Here is a 16244-nt window from a genome sequence, read left to right on the forward strand (position 1 = left end):
AATATGCAATCATTTTAACAAAGGCTGGGTTAGTTTACCACGGACAGTCCTGCACACATTTGTGATGGACATGGTCAGGAAACACATGTAGGAAAAAGAAGGGTGTCTCAACCTTAGTGTCACTGGCATGCAAAGCAGGGCGCACTGGGTGGGGGCCGCAGAGGTCAGGAACGTGGTAGCCGACTCGCTCTGGAGGGGGCAGGGCAGCAGGACCTCCCCACATCTCCCACACATCGGCACTGAATATCGGTTACCACGTAACAAGCATGTAGATGGGTAATTTTTAAAACATGCCTGTGTTCTAGAAACACACAGTATGAAGACAGCACGGTGGTCATGGATGAATAGAGACTCCCAAACCCGATTTTTAAACAAAACGAAGTAAATAACAACTTCTCATCTGGGAATCAAGTATTCTGTTATTCTGCCAGTGGGATAAGCTGCAATACTAAGTGTTATGTCGTGTTCCCTGTGAAGTCATCACAGGGACACCAGGGGGTGGGGTGCTGCAGTGGGAGGAGGCAAGCAGCCTATTGCTGGGAGATAGTATTTGAGTTTACATGGGGCGGTAACCGGCCTGGACAGTTTGCATGTCCTCTCCTAATGGGTCCTCAGTGAGCAGCTGCTGCTCTGGGGGAGTTGGAGGGGGGTGACAGGTGCTAGAGGGAAGCCACTAGGATAGGACCCCAGCCCTGGGCCCCATATGACCGTCCACATCATGGCAGCAAGACCTGGGGGAGCCAGCGAGGTACATGTCATAGCAGGACCATGAAGAGCAAAGTCTGCCCAACTGGTTATGTGTTCTGTATGATTCTCCTCCTTCTTTAGAGCAATCTCTGTCTTCCCTGAAGTCTGCATGCTGTCCCCATCAAGGGCTGTCCTCCGTCCTGTCCTGGTCCTTACATACTGGCTACATTCTGGATTCTTTAGTCTTGTGGCTCCTGTGTTGTCCTGTCAATGCTCGGTGAGCACTGAGGGAACAAGGGTGAGCCAGCCTTAGGCTCACTGGGTGTTGGGGGCTGCTGGAGGAGCAGTCAGGAGGCCTCCTTCCCGGGGGGGACCTGGCCCTGGGCCCTGCCTGCCCCCCCCCCCCGCCCACGCAAGGTTTCATCCTGTGCTGCCACCTGGCCTTCACTCTCCCTTCTGGGGTCCGGATTCACCTACGTCGTTCTTGGTTCTGCACGATTTTCCCAACTTCCTGTTGCGACATCACATAGACCCTTCCCATGACACAGCATCCCTCTCAAATCAGCATTGCTTTCCTTTCCATTCATGCTACACTTTGTGAAATAAAATCTTCCCTGGAGAGAGAAGAAGCTTCTGCGCCCGGCTGTGGCGAGGACCCCAAGCAGATGGCCGCTGTCTGTCCCACTGAGCGGAGACGCGGACTCCTTCCCGGGCTGGCGTCAGCGGGGCCGTGACTGAGCCCAGCTCTGCCGTCCCGTGGCTGCGCTCTGCCCCTGTCCCTCAGCCCCCCGATGTCCTCAGACCTCCACCGCAGCAGTGGTCCCCGTGCCCCCCCCCAGAGCGGTCAGCGACCCCTGATGCCATCCCCCCGGACTTCTTCCTCCCCGCGTGGGCCAGACCTTTCTAGAACAGCCTCTGTTCCCTCTTCTTGGCTGCGTGTTCTATGTGCTCCTGTCTCAAACTCCCGCAGTGGGCTTTTGCTCACGCTTCAGGCCTCCTCTCCAGCGAGCCCATCCCCAGTTCCTGCAACCCGGCTGAGAAAGCAGACCCCGGGAGCCGCTGGGCAGCCGACCTCTGTGGGCCCCGGACACCCCCTGCCCTCCACCTGTGGGAGCACCACACACACTGCCCGCCAGCCCGGAACAGTCCGGGCCATCCTGTCTTCTGCTAGCGGGGCCCCGCTTCTCCACCACTGCATCAGTCAGCAGAGTTGGCGTCCTCACGGCCTCCGGGGGGGACTCTCCGTGTCCCCTCCCGCCCCTCCCTCTCTCCTCCTTCACATCTGCCCGTGTCTGGGGCATGTCTTGAACTCAACCCAGACTTTCCATCCCTGGCCACTGTCTCTGACACGCCTGGCGTCCTAGGTGGCTGACCACGGCAGCCTCTGGACAAGCTGCGGACCCCTCCTCTCTCCCACAGGACCCCAGCTCCGTGCGGCTCCAGGGAAGCCTGCAGGTCCCTTGGGAAGCCTGACGGCTCAGGTGGGAGTCACCCACTGGGGAGCCCCTCCCACCATGGCCCCCTTCTGGCTGCACTGGGAGCCCTTGGGGGCCAGAGCCCCATCCTGTCAGTGGTGCGTCGTCTGTGCTTCAGCACGTTGCAGTGCAGACTGGCTGCTGGACCGCCTTCACCGAGGCAGAGAGGATGACTGACGGAGGCCGGCCCAGAAAAAAATGGAAAAAAATCTAAAGTCTAAAAAAAAAGTACCCTCCCCACCCGAGGATTCTAATTTTTCCTCTTTGTAAATTCTTACGGTACTGTAAAGAACTACATGTAAGTATTTAGGAACGGCTTTCTGTAGATGCTCTGGAGGACGGTCTCAAGGTTGGTGTGGAGGGGCTCCCCTGGTGAGCCCGGGTGCGGTCTGACCCCCGTCTGTGGGAGCCCAGCCCGTTTCTACTAGTTAGACTTTTCCTGTGAAAATAAGGAGTCGGGAGAATTCCCCAGCCAGGGAAAGGAACTGATTTTCTACTTGGGAGGCCCAACCAGAAAAATGGCATCAGGCAGGTCTGCCTAAGAGTTCAGCGATGGTCCCCATGCTGCGCACACAGGGCCTGAGGCCCACGTAGGGTCTCGGCCCGTGTGGCCCGACTCGGGAGCAGCGAAGCCAGGCCCCGGCCGACACACAGGCTGGGGCCTCCGGCAGGCGGGGATGCCATCTCGGCTCTGTCCCTGCTCGGGCAAGTCGGTGCCTGCCCACAGGGGTGCGTCTTCAGTTTGCCAGGCACCGAGCTGACCCCCGGGAAGAGAGGGGGAGGCCATCTGCTCCCTGCTCTTCTCGTGGGGGGACCGGGGCCGATGGCACCCGGTGGGGCATGTGGGGAGTGAGGGAGGCTGCGTGTGCCGGTGCGTGCGAGCGGCCGCCCGGACGGCGCTCGGGCACGGAAGCTGCTGCGTTCACACGACGCCCGCTCCTTGCTCATGTAACACACGGGCCCAGCCAAGCGCTCAGATGCGTTGCCCTGCACGCTCACAAGGCAGTTCCCAGAAACGCGGGCTCCTTATTCTCAGCGGCCCTCCGAAAACCTGGAGGCACGAGCGCTTCTAAAAGTATTTCATCTGAAAATGTTCAGCTAAGCCTGTTTTGAAGCCTTGACTGCTGCTAGGGACTTCTTGGTTCTGACAGATTTGTGCCTCAAGAACTCCGAAGTGAGCCGTTTGGATGGGACGGCCCCCAAGAACGCGTCTCGACAACCCCGGTCGTCCTGCTGCGTCCCAGCCAAGCCACTCCGTGTTGCCGTCCAGAGACTGTGTCTCAGGTCACAGGCACACCCGTGACACACCTCAGGCTCCGAATCAGGACCTCAGACTCATCTGGTTGCTTCTGAAAATGTGCCTTTCCCCTGAGCAACCAGTACGGTTGCATTTAAATGGCAAACTTCGTGTGCGGAGGAGAAGATAGATAGAGACGTGGACACCCTTTCAGTTCCAAAATAAGTGTAGCTGTGTTCACCGAAAATTGTGCGTTCTCAGAACCTAACTAAGAGAAGGCGTCTGATCTACACTGAGGTTCGCTTGTGTGGAAATGTGGGGACAGCCGTGACCCAAAACAGACTTTACAAGCGAAATGCAGTAAAATGCACTGCCAGCTCCGGCTCCTCTGCATGGAAGTCAGGCCGTTGGGAGAGAGGACCTTCCTGTCAGGGATTCGAGGGAGGGGGGTGGGGTAGAGACTATCTGAGTCCTCTTGTGTGGTTTGTGAGAGACCAGGGGACAAGTGACTTGTCCGAGGTCCCCAGCAAGTCAGAAGTGAAGCGGGATGGAGCCCAGCCCACCTACCAGGGAGCCGCGCTGGGGAAGCAGCGCTGTGTGCCGGGTGGGGTGTGTGGAGGGGGTGGGGTGGGCGGTCGTCCTGGGCCACCCGCGGGAGGGGTGCAGACAGCCCCTGCCGGCCGGTGCGGACCGGAAGGGGCGGGCAGATGAGGACCGAGGTTGGGCTAGGCTGACATGGAATGACAGAGGCGCGTGGCCGACACAGACAGAGCCGGGGGGGTGCGCGGCCCCACGGGCATTGGCGGAACACGGACTTACTTTCCGGAGGGACCCTATCTTTGTGCGGGCATCCGGACAGACTGCGGTGATGTGGGTACAGCCCGGTTACGTGGCCGGTTCCGTCACACCCCGGGGTGGGACACTTGCTCTCTTTCTTTTCTGCTCTCGAGGGATCTAAAAGTGACAACAGGTGTCAAGAGAATGAATCTTTTACCCGTCCAAGACAAAGGAGATTCATTAACAACCGAAGAAACCTCGATAAATAAAGACGAGAAACAGGGGTCAGGGAGGGGACAGGCTGTGACATAGACCTGTGCACCTTTGGTTTTGGGTGATTTTTTTTTTTACCTTCAACAGAGTAATCATGAGTCACAAAATACTTCACTTTCTTTGCTGGTCGGGGAAAAGAAAGGCTATTCCTACCTTAGCTCTCGAATAATTGTCTTCCCGTGTGTTACATGACAAGCTGTGTTGCTCAAAGAAATCAACGTAAATAATGATGAGACAGTGACCTTCTCAGAGAGCAAAACCACTCGGCGGTCCTCCACAATCGCTCTGTGAAATTCAGCCAGGGGCACAAGGCCGTGGGAACGGTCTGCTGTGCGTGTCTGTCTCATCGAAAGCTCCCAGCGCTGACGCTCGGATGCAAAGTTTTACCAGTGCTGGAGGTTGTCACCTCGCAACACGGCTCCATAGTACACACAGATTCAGAAAGTTTTCTGAAAATATGCTGAACTCTTAGAAGGCACTGTAAGCAAATGACCAGATTGGTGGAAATCCCTCTCAATGGGGGAGATGGGCAATAAAATAAAATCAAATTAAATTAAAAATAAAAATTAAAATAAAATTAAAAATTAAAAAAAAAAATCAGAAGCTGCTGGAGCAGCCATTTGTTTTGGTTTCTTCGTCTGTGCTGAGACCAGAGGAAGCATCTTACGCTGCTGGGCATGCGCGTGTCAGACTACGGGGTGCGGGTTCAGAGTCCCGCTGGTTCTCTGCAGCACCGGTCGGGAAGGATCAGAGCAGACTCTTGGTCAGCGGTTGAGTGCCAAGTGCCAGAAGGGCAAGCTATCACTGGTAAAATTATTTCTATATCCAGAATGGACCGCAGCTCTTCAATGCGCAGAAAGTAGCTCCAGAGGATATTTCTACGATAAAGCTCAGACTGGGCAGCAACGCAAGCAGGCAACGCACTATTTTGAGTCAGTTTTTTGAAAACCAGTTGCACAGATCGTCAGTAAGTAGTGACCAGGCTGGTTTGGTGGAGGAAGGGTCGCTTAACATCTCCTCAGGGGGTAACACTTCCCTATTGATGTCTCCTTACCCAGCCAGTTGTGACCCCAAGAAAGTGTGCATTTGGCTCCTGCTCTTAGAACTCTTACGGACCTTCTTCTTAAGTCACGCATGTGAACTTGGAATGGACAAAGGGCTCACAAGACTATAGAAGCAATTTTATGTTTATATAAAAAAAAACTCACCCCCTTTTCTTTTTTTAGCTAGCGTTTTATTCTAGATAATCTACTTTTCAGGTCCTGAGTCTGAATTATGGCCGTGCTTGAGGGGCAGACTGGGTACAGCTATGGGAGCCCCAAAGGCAGCCTGGGATTCTGTCGTTGGGACGCTCTTTCTAAATGTCTGACTGGAGTTTCTCTTACACACGCCATCAAAAAGCCTAGCATTTTATTGCCTTTTGGGTAGTTTCATCAGAATATTAGTATGATTTAATTAATGTAAATATAAAATAGTAAGTGCACAGTAACAGTTTTACAGGAAACTATTTGTTATTGAAGACCACAAGCCAAATGTAAATAGTGTTTAAAAGGTAAAACAAAACAAAACAAAAAACTTAAATTGTAACTATTATTCTGGTGAAATGACTCTCTTTCATTAGTACACTTACAGCTTCCTAAAAGTTACATTATATCACAGATGTCCGAAGTGTTCTGAAGCTGAGTGCAGATCTGTATAGAGACAAGTGGCTCAAATAATTGCAGTTTTGGAGGACACAAGGGTATAATCTCCTCTCGATGCCGCTGGCCACCACCATCCCCTCCCCCGCATGCTGATTTCCAGAAATCCCAATTCACCTTGAAGGCAAACATTCAAGCAAACACAAAACAACCAAGCAAGCAAACAGACCAGCAATTCAACTGAAACACCCCACCCCCACCCCAAAGAACGCCTAGAAAAAAAAACTTGTGCGCTGGATTTCGCTTGCTCCCCTTCCTCCCTTTCCGGTGGTGCTTGGGGAGAAGAAGGATAGAGGAGTTTCTGAAGAACTTCTTTTGCTTTAGCTCAAGATTTTGGAAAGATTGCTCATTTATAATTTAACCATTCTGTGCAGATGGTATACAATAAGAATTTGTACAATTTTACAACAACGAAGCTTGAAATGAGGATTATTGATATGCTTTGTGGTTGTAGGAATTGTCCGTTGGCCTTGTTGGTAAAATGTCACATTTTCTACCTATCTATCTATCTTTATATATATATTTTAAGCAAGGAGGGCATTAATCTCCTTGCCCCACTCTGGTATCCCTGCTTGGTTTGATTTAATTGGCTCTGACCCTAGATATGCTGAGAAGAGAGCAGGGAATGAGCTAGGATGCCACATGAAATGGAGGAAGAAATCTACAGAAACGGGTAGAGTCAGGAATGGATGCTTCTGACTCATTCGGAAGGTGAAAACCCCAGCCCTTCCCCCGTTTCAGGGAAAAGTACATCTTAGGTTTTGCTGCTCGTTCCCTCCCCCGCCCCATGTACTGAAGGGAAGCAAGCGGTTTCATTCCCATTCTTTGCAAGGAACAAAATAAAACAAAATAACAGTAGCAAAGCAAAATGAGTGAGAACCTACAGGGAGCTGCGGGATGTGAGCAGGCACAGGAGGCGAGGGCCGCACAGGGCCTGCGGCGCCCAGCGAGCCTGGACGTTCCCAAGTTCCGCCTTCCTCGCTGCCAGCTCTGCCACCCGCGAGAGAGGACACTATTTCTTCCTAAAAAGGTGTAATTCCTCCACGATCCTCAGCTACCCAGCTGCAGAGTTCTGACACATCACACCGCAGTTACGGACACCCGAGCTGTTTCACAGTCTTTCCTGCACCCAAGGCAAGCGGGATGGGTGGGCTAGAACCTCTTGCTTTTAAGAACCGACCCTTTCCTGATACGCCGCCCCGCCCGGGGGTGTCCCTTCACCTCCCGAGACGGCAGTCAGTGTTCAAGCCCCCGCCCAGTCAAGCCCTCAACGGGCCTCTGGCCGTGGTCCGTGTGCCGCGGGGCTCTGGTGACCCGACGCCATAGGACCGACGCGTGCACAGAGAGGAGACCACGCCCAGGTCACAACACTAGAAACAGCTTCTCTGATTGCTGGAGGTTCTACGGCAACTGAGTTTAAACCAAAGTCCTGAACCTCATCCTCAGATGCGCAGCGAGGAAGCTCAGTCTTTAGAAGGAGTAGAAAGCAACAGAAAACTGAAGATCTTTTTTGGTACTAATAGGGAGGGATTTAAGGAATTACCAGTTTCATTTTTGAAACTGTTTCTGACTTAGTTCTTATGACCGGGACACCGACAGTCTCAGGTTCTCCACGGCGTGATATCGCCGGCAGCTCGCACCACGCGTGGACACGGTCCTTACTGCCAGCGTAAGGCCGGACACTCATTCGGCACAAGTTCATGCGCTTCGGAGAGGTACTGACGCCTCACGTGCGTGTCGTGGGCGTTGAAATGTAAAGAGATATGCAAATATGGGCCCCTCCACTTCATAAGGGAGAATCTGCTAACAGTCTCCTTTGGGGTATTTTGAGTGCTTTAACAGAAAGTACGTGCCATGACTGTTTCCACAATGGGATGGAATCAGTGAGCGGGAATGAAGAGACTAAAGAACTCGCTATGGATCTCGGCTCGGACCCGCCACGCCTGGCGTAGCGAACGGCCCCCTCTACTTACTCTCTTACAATAATTGATGGGCACCGTTGCCCTTGTCCTATGCTATCAGTCATTCTGTCCCTGTTCAGGTTCTAGCAAGGATGTTTTCTACGGGGGGTTTTCATCAATAACTGTCATTTGGTGGTAACTGTATCAATCATGATGCCACTGAGCCGACCCCGTATGTACAACACGTGCTGCGTCCCTGACTGGCTGGCTGCTGGGTGAGCTCTTGACATGCCACACAGACTGGCTCGTGTGTGAGAACACAGCCTCGTGCTACTGTTTCCTATCACGGGACGTGCCCGTGCGCTAGCCCGGTCTCTCCAAGGCAAGCGTCTCCTGCTGAAGTAGCGGGTGACTCGTCTGCTCTGGTCATCGCACAGTGAGCTGCTCTGTGCATGTCCCAGACAAATACTGTATCGGCTTTCCAGAAACTCCAGCTCGAATGCTCTAAGTGACCCTAAGAGATGTGCATTCGTGACATGAGCGAGTGTGACGCCCATGTCCCTGGTGGACCTTCACCGGCATCTTTCACCCTAGCTCCTACGTTCACGAGGCAACTTACGTTAGGTAGAAATATTACCTTTACCATAGTATGGCTTTTTGACATGGCTGTCACCGGACTTAGGCTTCCTCTCTTCCCCGGGAAGCGGCCTTGGCGACTGCTCCTCGTACGGCCGCACATTGTCCCGCCTTCCGGCCTCCATCGCCATCTTGTCCCTCATGGCCTTCGCTCTCTCTGTTTCCAAAGCGATGGCCTTCTCCAAGAGGGTCAGGTTCCCCTTGGTCATGTCAAACACCTCCTCGGACCTGTCCGAGTTCACGGAGGTGGTGTCGTCATCTCGATCGTGGTACCCGTCCTCCTTTGCACAGCTGGAGAAAGTTCTAGACCTGGGGCTCAGCTGCTCCTCGAGCCGCATCAGGTTCATCATGTCGGAGTAGTTCCTGTCCGGCGTCCTGCCCGCGAAGTCGTCCTCCTGCCGGACGTGCTGGCGGACGTTCATGTTCTGCGGCTGGGCCCGGTCCTGCGGGCTCGTCTCGCTCAGCTTCCGCGCCAGGTCGAAGCACTGGTTCCTGAGACACTCCAGGCTGCTCAGACACACCTCCTCGTCACTCTCCTCCACCATCTTGTCCACGAGCCCGTTGTTGACGGGCTTGCCCAGCATCACGTAGTTCATGCTCCTGCCGTCCTGCTGTGACAGGGAGTCTGCGTACGCTCTGTCGCCGAGGCTCTCCGAGAGCACCACCCCGTGGCCCTGGGCCAGCAGCTTCAGCGAGTCCACGGTCTCCCGCACCACGTCGCTGTCCAGGTCCAGGCTCAGCTCACTCTTCCGGCCCAGGGTCTCGTTCCGGTCGCTGCCGTCCTCCAGGCTGGTGGAGGTGCTGCTGTTCATCTCCGACTCCGTCCTGGCGCGGTAGGCCGCGTCCTCCGCGATCTTGCCGAGGTTCAGCAAGGACTTGGCCACCAGCTCGTCGTAATTGTCATACTCCTCATTGTTGTTGTCGTCCTTCTCCGTGTCCTGCATTATTCGAGTATTGTGACAGCTCATTGGATGGTCCTCTGCAAAGAAGATAAAAAAAAAAGGGACAAAAAAGAAAAGAAAAGGAAAAAGTGGCTAGAACTTGAAGTTTAGTTGCAACAGCATGGAAAGCACGTCAATGCACGTCCAACCCCGCTCACCGCATGCGAGGGGCTTAGGTCCCACGGGCCGATCAGCCGGCAGTGCGGCACGGGCACCGAGGGCGCGGAGGCCGCCCAGCCGGGGAGGCCACAGGAAGCACTTGCCACAAACTATCAGTTTCCTTAGTTACTCTGAAACAAACTAGCGTATGTGGGAAAGGTAATTTTAAAATATTAATTTTTCATTCTAAATTTTACAAGTGACTTTTGTTTTTTATCGGCTTTATTTGTTTGCAGCCCAACAGATGCGTGATAATGTCACTCGTCCTATTACCAGGCTCTCTGAGGGTTCATGAACTTCATTCGATAACAACTCTTAAACAGATGTTCGCAGCAATTGCTTTTAAATCGCGTTTTTCCCAGAGATGCCCGGGCAGCGCCGTGGAAGGCCTCGAGCTGATGCACTGAGCCCTCCGCCTCCACGGGGCCTTCAGTACCAGAAACACATGTTTGGGCCGAATTCAGCCCTTCTGAATGTTCTCCCTTACAGACAACCCACGGTCCGCAGTGAAGCAGCGGGAACGCCCAGGAGGAGGTTAGAGCTACCTCTAACCCATGGTGGTTCCCGCGTGTGCATCTCAGGTTTGAAAGACACAGAGGGAAGAGTGTGCGGTGACCTAGTGCCAGCGAAGGGCAGGCCTGGGGTCAGGGGCACATCTGGGGGCCATTGGCAGCCGCAGTTATGGGCCCCAGCACCCCGGATTTGCCTGCCCCCAGCCTCGGGAGTGGGTAGAAATACCGTATGAACGAGGATCACGTCCAATCGCAGACAAAGATTTAGGACAACCTGCTAAAACATCATGTTAAAAATTACGTAAAGACCCTATGTTTCACCCAAAACTATTCTGTTTAATCCTCAGGGAATATTCAGGACATGTGTCTCTCTCCGGGCATGACTGCTTCATGGCTATTCCAAACACAGGGACTGAACCGTGGGCTCCGAGACGCCCCCTCCCCCACCCTCGGGTTTGGTTAAGCCCATGCCACGGCCGCATCCACATCTGTTTCTGTGATTAAAAAAAAAAAAAAACGAGGGAGAATCGCTCTGGTTTATGAACGTGCTGACGCAATGAGCTGTGCTGACTGGCACCTGGTACCTGTTCGCTGACGGCAGAGTCGGCGTCCCTGGGGCCTCCGCAACGGGTGTCAGAGTGTTCGCTGAGGAGAGGCATCGGCTGGTGAACGAGGTTTGGGCACCCACACGTCAATAACAATTCCGGCTGCCCCCACTGCAAATCAGCACGTTCTTAGGATCTAACGCATCTCTCTAAGTGTCGGCAAGTCAGGTTTGCTGTATCTCATAGAGCCTCGCTAGCTGTAGGAAACAAACACCGTCTCCTTTCTCGATAATTCCTACACGTCATTTTCTTTAGTATAAAGACACGCGTGTTCCCAGAGAGCAGCAAAAGAAAGAAACCCGACCCGTAGAGCGCCACTGGAAATACGGGGAACATGTCTGAGCGAAAGGCAGACCCTGTCCTTGGCCGAGGCTTTGAGGTTTCAGAGCTGAAGGCAATCCTGTTCTACGGAATTCCTGCAGGTATGAAAGTCACGCTGTCCTCTTGGTTTACACACTTGGATTTTTATATTCATGGGCTGTGATTGGAGGAGCAGCCCCTGGGGGCCGGCCACGCCCCCGCTGCCCCATGACGGGTGACTCAGAGTCCAGCACTGCCAAGCCCGCAAGGAACCAACCACGACAGAAACGTGAATGTACGTTTGGAAACACAGACGCACAAGCAGCATCCTGGGAGATTCTGCAAGATGTGTCAGAGAAGAAATCGCCATCAGGCGACATGTGTTATTTTTATGATTTTCTCTTAACTTCCTCTTGTGAAACACGACTTACCCTCCTGGAGAGCTCGGGAAGGAGAAGACGCATGGAGGAGGGGACAGGAAACGAACGCCCGTGTCACCTCCTGGCTGCTTCAAGAACCGAGAAGCGGAACGTGGCAGCGGGCCCCCATTTACGAAGCTCTTCCCCTCCTACCACATTCTACTTTTAGGTAATTTCAGTTCATTCTCCATAGCCTCAATCCTGGGGTTATCTTCAGTTCACTTGTCCCAAATAAGGACTGGTTTTTGCTGTATTTCTGAGCTTGTGACAGCCCCCCGCCCCCAATGTGCCACCCAGGGAAGGAGCAGCCTTCGTCTTTCTGGGCCCCGGGCTTGCTCCGCCCCCGCTCGATTCCCAGCTGCCCGGGCCCCGGAGACACAGCAGCCTCGCCACCCCGCAGCGGGAGGCCGAGAAGCCTCTGGGGGGAAGCAGGGCAGCACCACTGTCTCCGACGGGCCTCCCAGCTTTGGGTGGCAACAGCAGAGGTGGGGGGGGTGCGAGAGCCAAGATCCCCCCCTGCTGTTGCAGGCATCGAGCGAAGGTTGACCTGGAGCGTAGGAGTGCACGCCGGCCGGCCCAGGTCATTCCTCGGGGCTCCGGGGGCCGGCCCCTCTTGGGGAATTGTGCAGGGATTGGGAGGGCGCCCGGTAAAGGCCCCGCAGGGGGAAGCGCCCTGCACGCATGCTGGCTGGGCGCACCACGGGGGCTGAGCCCACGGCTCAGGGGCCCGGCACAGGAGCCCATCTGGGAACAGGCTGGGGAGCCGTGGAGCGCCTGGTGACACAGCCCACCCAAGGTGTGGCTCTTCCTCCAGACCCTTTGCTCCACGTCATCTGTGGCTGCGTGGCCGCCCCTGGTAAAAGTGGGAATGGCGGGTGGAACCGTGCCGGTGGCCAGAACTCCTTGCAGGTTAATGGAATTTCTCAAGTCACTGGCACTGAACTATTTGAAAACCCACGTGAAAGCTCCTCAGGACGTGGGCCGCTGGAGGGTGACTGTCAGCCCTCCCAGCCACAGGCAGGCTCAAAACAGCCACCACGTGCCAGCCTCCCCCAGGCACCAAAATCACTGCGGGGCACATTGGGAATTCTACCTCTGGCTGTGGGTTTCCGGGCAAGGTTCCCCCCTGCTTCTTCGTCCACCGTGCCGGGGTCGCCTGCGGGAGTGGGAGTGAAGCATGGGCCAGACTGATCTCTGCAGCTCAGGGGCCGGAGCCGGAGCCCCGACAGTCTGCAGATGGAACCCACCGCCGCGAGGACTTCAGGACTCAGCTGGGCTCCTTCCTCACGTGCCCAGCGTGCCACCAGGAGAAGGGGCACGATGAAAACAGTGTAGCTTCACGTGAGACGGAAGACCGCGACTGCTCAGATAGGGTTAGGGGAGGAGACCCAAGAATCCCAGTGCTCTCTCTGTGGTTTTCCGTTGGAAGCCTGCGCCCAGCAAGGCCAGGGTGACAGACACGAGGGGCCGCTGGCTGGCCGGGGTCCCGGTGCCCGCCCTGCGGCCGAGTCACGGAGTTTGGACGTTGAGGCGGAGCGTGTAGTCCGGGCCCTGCAGGCACAGGCCGCTCAGCGACGGGCCCACAGGCCCTTTCGGTGTCTCCGTTAACTTTCAGAAACGTCGTGTGTGTGAATTTCATCTCCTTTGAGTCAGACGGTTACAATTTCTCCTCAACCATTACATTAGGAAACCCAAAAAACAGCTTCAACAAAAATCGTGCAGGATTTCTCCACCTTCACGACGTCAGTCCGACGTGCACAGAACGCGGGGCACGACGACGTTATGATGACAAACACTGGCTTTTTCATATGTTGTCTCTAAATAATCGGTCTGAGACACAGATCCGGGTTCTTTCACTATCCAGTCTGGATTGTTGCCATGGCTGTCTCCAGCCTTCCAAATGAGCCGTGGGCGGGAAAGACACAGCCGATCCAAAACCAAAACAAGGACAAGGAAGAAACCGCAGAAGGACCAACAGAAAGACACAGGAAGGGCTGAGCCGCTCCACAGGCGACGGGTCCCAGACCATGGGGTCTGGCAGCATCCCCCAATGGGGTGCACGCAATCAAGTGTCCTTGTTGCGTAGCATGACATTATTATGGGTGTTTCTTTTTGATGACAGAACTGAACGGCGACCAGAACTTACATTTGACTTGGGAACAGAGAAGTGTGGTAGAATCTTAGACCGCGACGCCCCTACGCCCCGCAGGGAAGAGAAGCGGCGGCTGTCATCGCTCCCCGGGAAGCGCAGGGCGTCCAGCAGGGGGTCGGCTGGCAGCGCGGCTCAGGGCAGCCCCGAGGCATGTGACCGTCCTGAACCAGGGGTGGAAGCACCGCCTGCGCCCTCCCACAGTGACAGAGCTAGGGATCACGCTGCTGCTGACCGGCGAGAGGGAGGCTGTCTGCATTCTGTGCAGCTCTGTGTCCCCCTGGGCAGCAGCCGGACGGCCCAGTCCGCACGACCAGACCAGAGGCTCCTTCTAGATCCTTCCCAGCCAGACCTTTGCTCTTCGTAGAACACGGTTCCTGCCTTCCGTGTTGCTGTGGATGGTCTGAGCATTTCGTTAGGACACCGGCCACGGAAGCTGGTGTAGATTGTCAGCTTAGCCTGTCAACTCCCGGGGCCTGACCAGGGGCCTTTCGGTCACTCAGATGCGCAGAGGAGGTTAGGAAATGGGGGGATCCTGGCCTGACATCAACAGACCACTGAACTCACAACACTGTGTCCCTGGAAAGTATGAGGGAATCGAGCAGGTAAGGAGGTGGGAAGGGAGTGGACACCCCGAGGTGAGGCTGTGCAGGGGGCTGGGGAGGGTCACAGGGCGGACAGAGACCACCTCTCCACTCTGCTGACAATGACCTTCCCCCTTCCACGTCACCCCTGCAGCCGGCCCAGTTCCTGAGCCCAGGTAGAGGGACGTGCGCTCCTGCCCCTCTGCCTTCTTCCTTGTCCATCGCCCAGATGTGCTTTGGGACGGATGTGGTGTCTTTCCGTCTGAGGTAGAAGACAAGCGTCCCATCCGTCCAGGTGCTGGTTTGTGCAACAGCCTCTTCCCCCAGTGATGAGCACGGGTGCCCCGGCTCCCACCCTGAGGTCTCACTCCCGGCCCTGACAAGGAGGGGGAGGGGCAGGATCCCAGGCCCTCTCAGCACTCAAGCCCCTTGTTGAGCAGGAAAGGAAGGAGAGTCCTTGACCTGAGAGGGGGAGGCAGGGCTGTCACACACCTTTGGCAGGAAGACCCCACCTCCCATTTCCTAATCACGGCCACCGGACAATGTCGTTTGTCTTATTTTCAGTTTTAGGGAACGTTCAGACGAGGTCTGCCTGTGTCTGCCATCTCAGCAGTGGCTTCTGGGTTGCTGCGGCTGAAAGTGTCCAGGCCGAGACGCGTGCCGTGACCCGTGTCAGCGTGAGTACAGAAAGACGCCTGCGCATTCCGGAGCCCGGCGGCCATGCCCAGCGTCACTCTCTGGGGAGTTAGTGCGGGAAAGAGTCGTCGGAAGGACTGAATCGAGGCTTTCACATTCGAAGAGCTGTGGGCCCTCACAACCCTCCCCCCACCTCCAGAACTTGCAGATCTTCTGGGGACTCAAATTGGGCTGACCTCAAAGACTGGTTATCCAGGAGATACAAAGGTCCGAGGGAGGAAGGCCTGTCCCCGCTTTCAGGAGGAGAGGCGACCCTAGGTCCCCCGCTTCCGTGTGGGTGTAGGTGAGCCGGCTCGTGCAGGCTCGGCCAAGACCCCCAGCGGGACGGCAGCCCGACTTCCAAGGAGCCTCTGGCTCCCGGATTTGAAGGGAAACAGATCTTTCGGGGGTGGGAGGTGGGTAGGTGGGGAGGGCACTGAGTTTGTGGAGCAACGGCGGATCTTCCCTAAGTGCACATCCAGCGGGAGCTCTGACCCCGAGTGTTCTCCCCCCGTTAGCACAGATCGCGGGAGCACAGAACTGGCTCTCTAGGCCGCTCCGGGGTCCCCAGCAAGAGCCGTCTACTCTTCCAGAATTAATTTGTCTCTCATTCATCCAGAGGCAGGCACGGTCTGATTCTCCTTGGGCTTGTTTTCTCCTTTCTCTCCCAAACACAGGCCGCTTCTCCTCCACAGTGGCTCGTCTGAGCCTCACAGCTCCACGCCCTCCCTCTGCACAGGAACAGGGTCCCCTGCACCGCACCCCTCCCCTGACTGCTCTGGCTGCCCTGGCGGTGTGACGCACCGGGCACAGGTCCACAGGCTGTGCTGGTGGCTGCGTGAGCATGAGGGTGTGTCCGGATTCTGTTCACACCAATAAAATACTCAGAGTCTCTTTGAACTGACTGTTTAAAACGAGCGATGGAGGACGTCCAGGTGGCCAAGTCGGTGAAGCGTCCAAGTCTTCATTTCTGCTCAGGTCATGATCCCGGGGTCGTGAGATCAAGCCCTGTGTGGGGCTCTGGGCTGAGCACAGTCTCCTGGAGACTCCTGCCCTCTGCTGCCCTCTCCCCCCTCACACACTCTCTCACTCTCTCTCTAAAAATAAATAACTAAATAAAAAGAAATCAAATAAAATGAGTGAATGAAATCTGACATCTGATTCCCAATTGATTATGAAAAAATATGTGGAATTAGCTGAATTTTGCCTTTAAT

The 16244-nt window shown here is 55.2% G+C and overlaps 1 protein-coding gene and 1 long non-coding RNA gene across 13 annotated transcripts in view; one reads left to right on the plus strand and one right to left on the minus strand.

Annotated features, from left to right (window-relative positions):
* MYT1L (myelin transcription factor 1 like) overlaps positions 1-16244 on the minus strand; it is a 393417-nt gene that overhangs the window by 72665 nt on the left and 304508 nt on the right. For 10 of the 12 annotated variants that reach the window (XM_044262156.1, XM_044262153.1, XM_044262152.1 and 7 more), the window contains 2 exons: positions 8688-9665; positions 4219-4353 (listed from right to left, as the gene is read on the minus strand). In XM_044262156.1, the coding sequence (XP_044118091.1) occupies positions 4219-4353; positions 8688-9665 (1113 nt within the window). The remainder of the gene's footprint in view (positions 1-4218; positions 4354-8687; positions 9666-16244) is intronic. The other 2 variants (XM_044262163.1, XM_044262164.1) reach the window with 1 other exon arrangement.
* On the plus strand, positions 11472-15961 carry LOC122915354. Its single transcript, XR_006386052.1, has 3 exons — positions 11472-11791; positions 14920-15032; positions 15708-15961. It is a non-coding gene; the product is annotated as an uncharacterized LOC122915354 (long non-coding RNA).

This window comes from Neovison vison, chromosome 8, assembly GCF_020171115.1.
Source record: "Neovison vison isolate M4711 chromosome 8, ASM_NN_V1, whole genome shotgun sequence".
NCBI lineage: Eukaryota > Metazoa > Chordata > Mammalia > Carnivora > Mustelidae > Neogale > Neogale vison.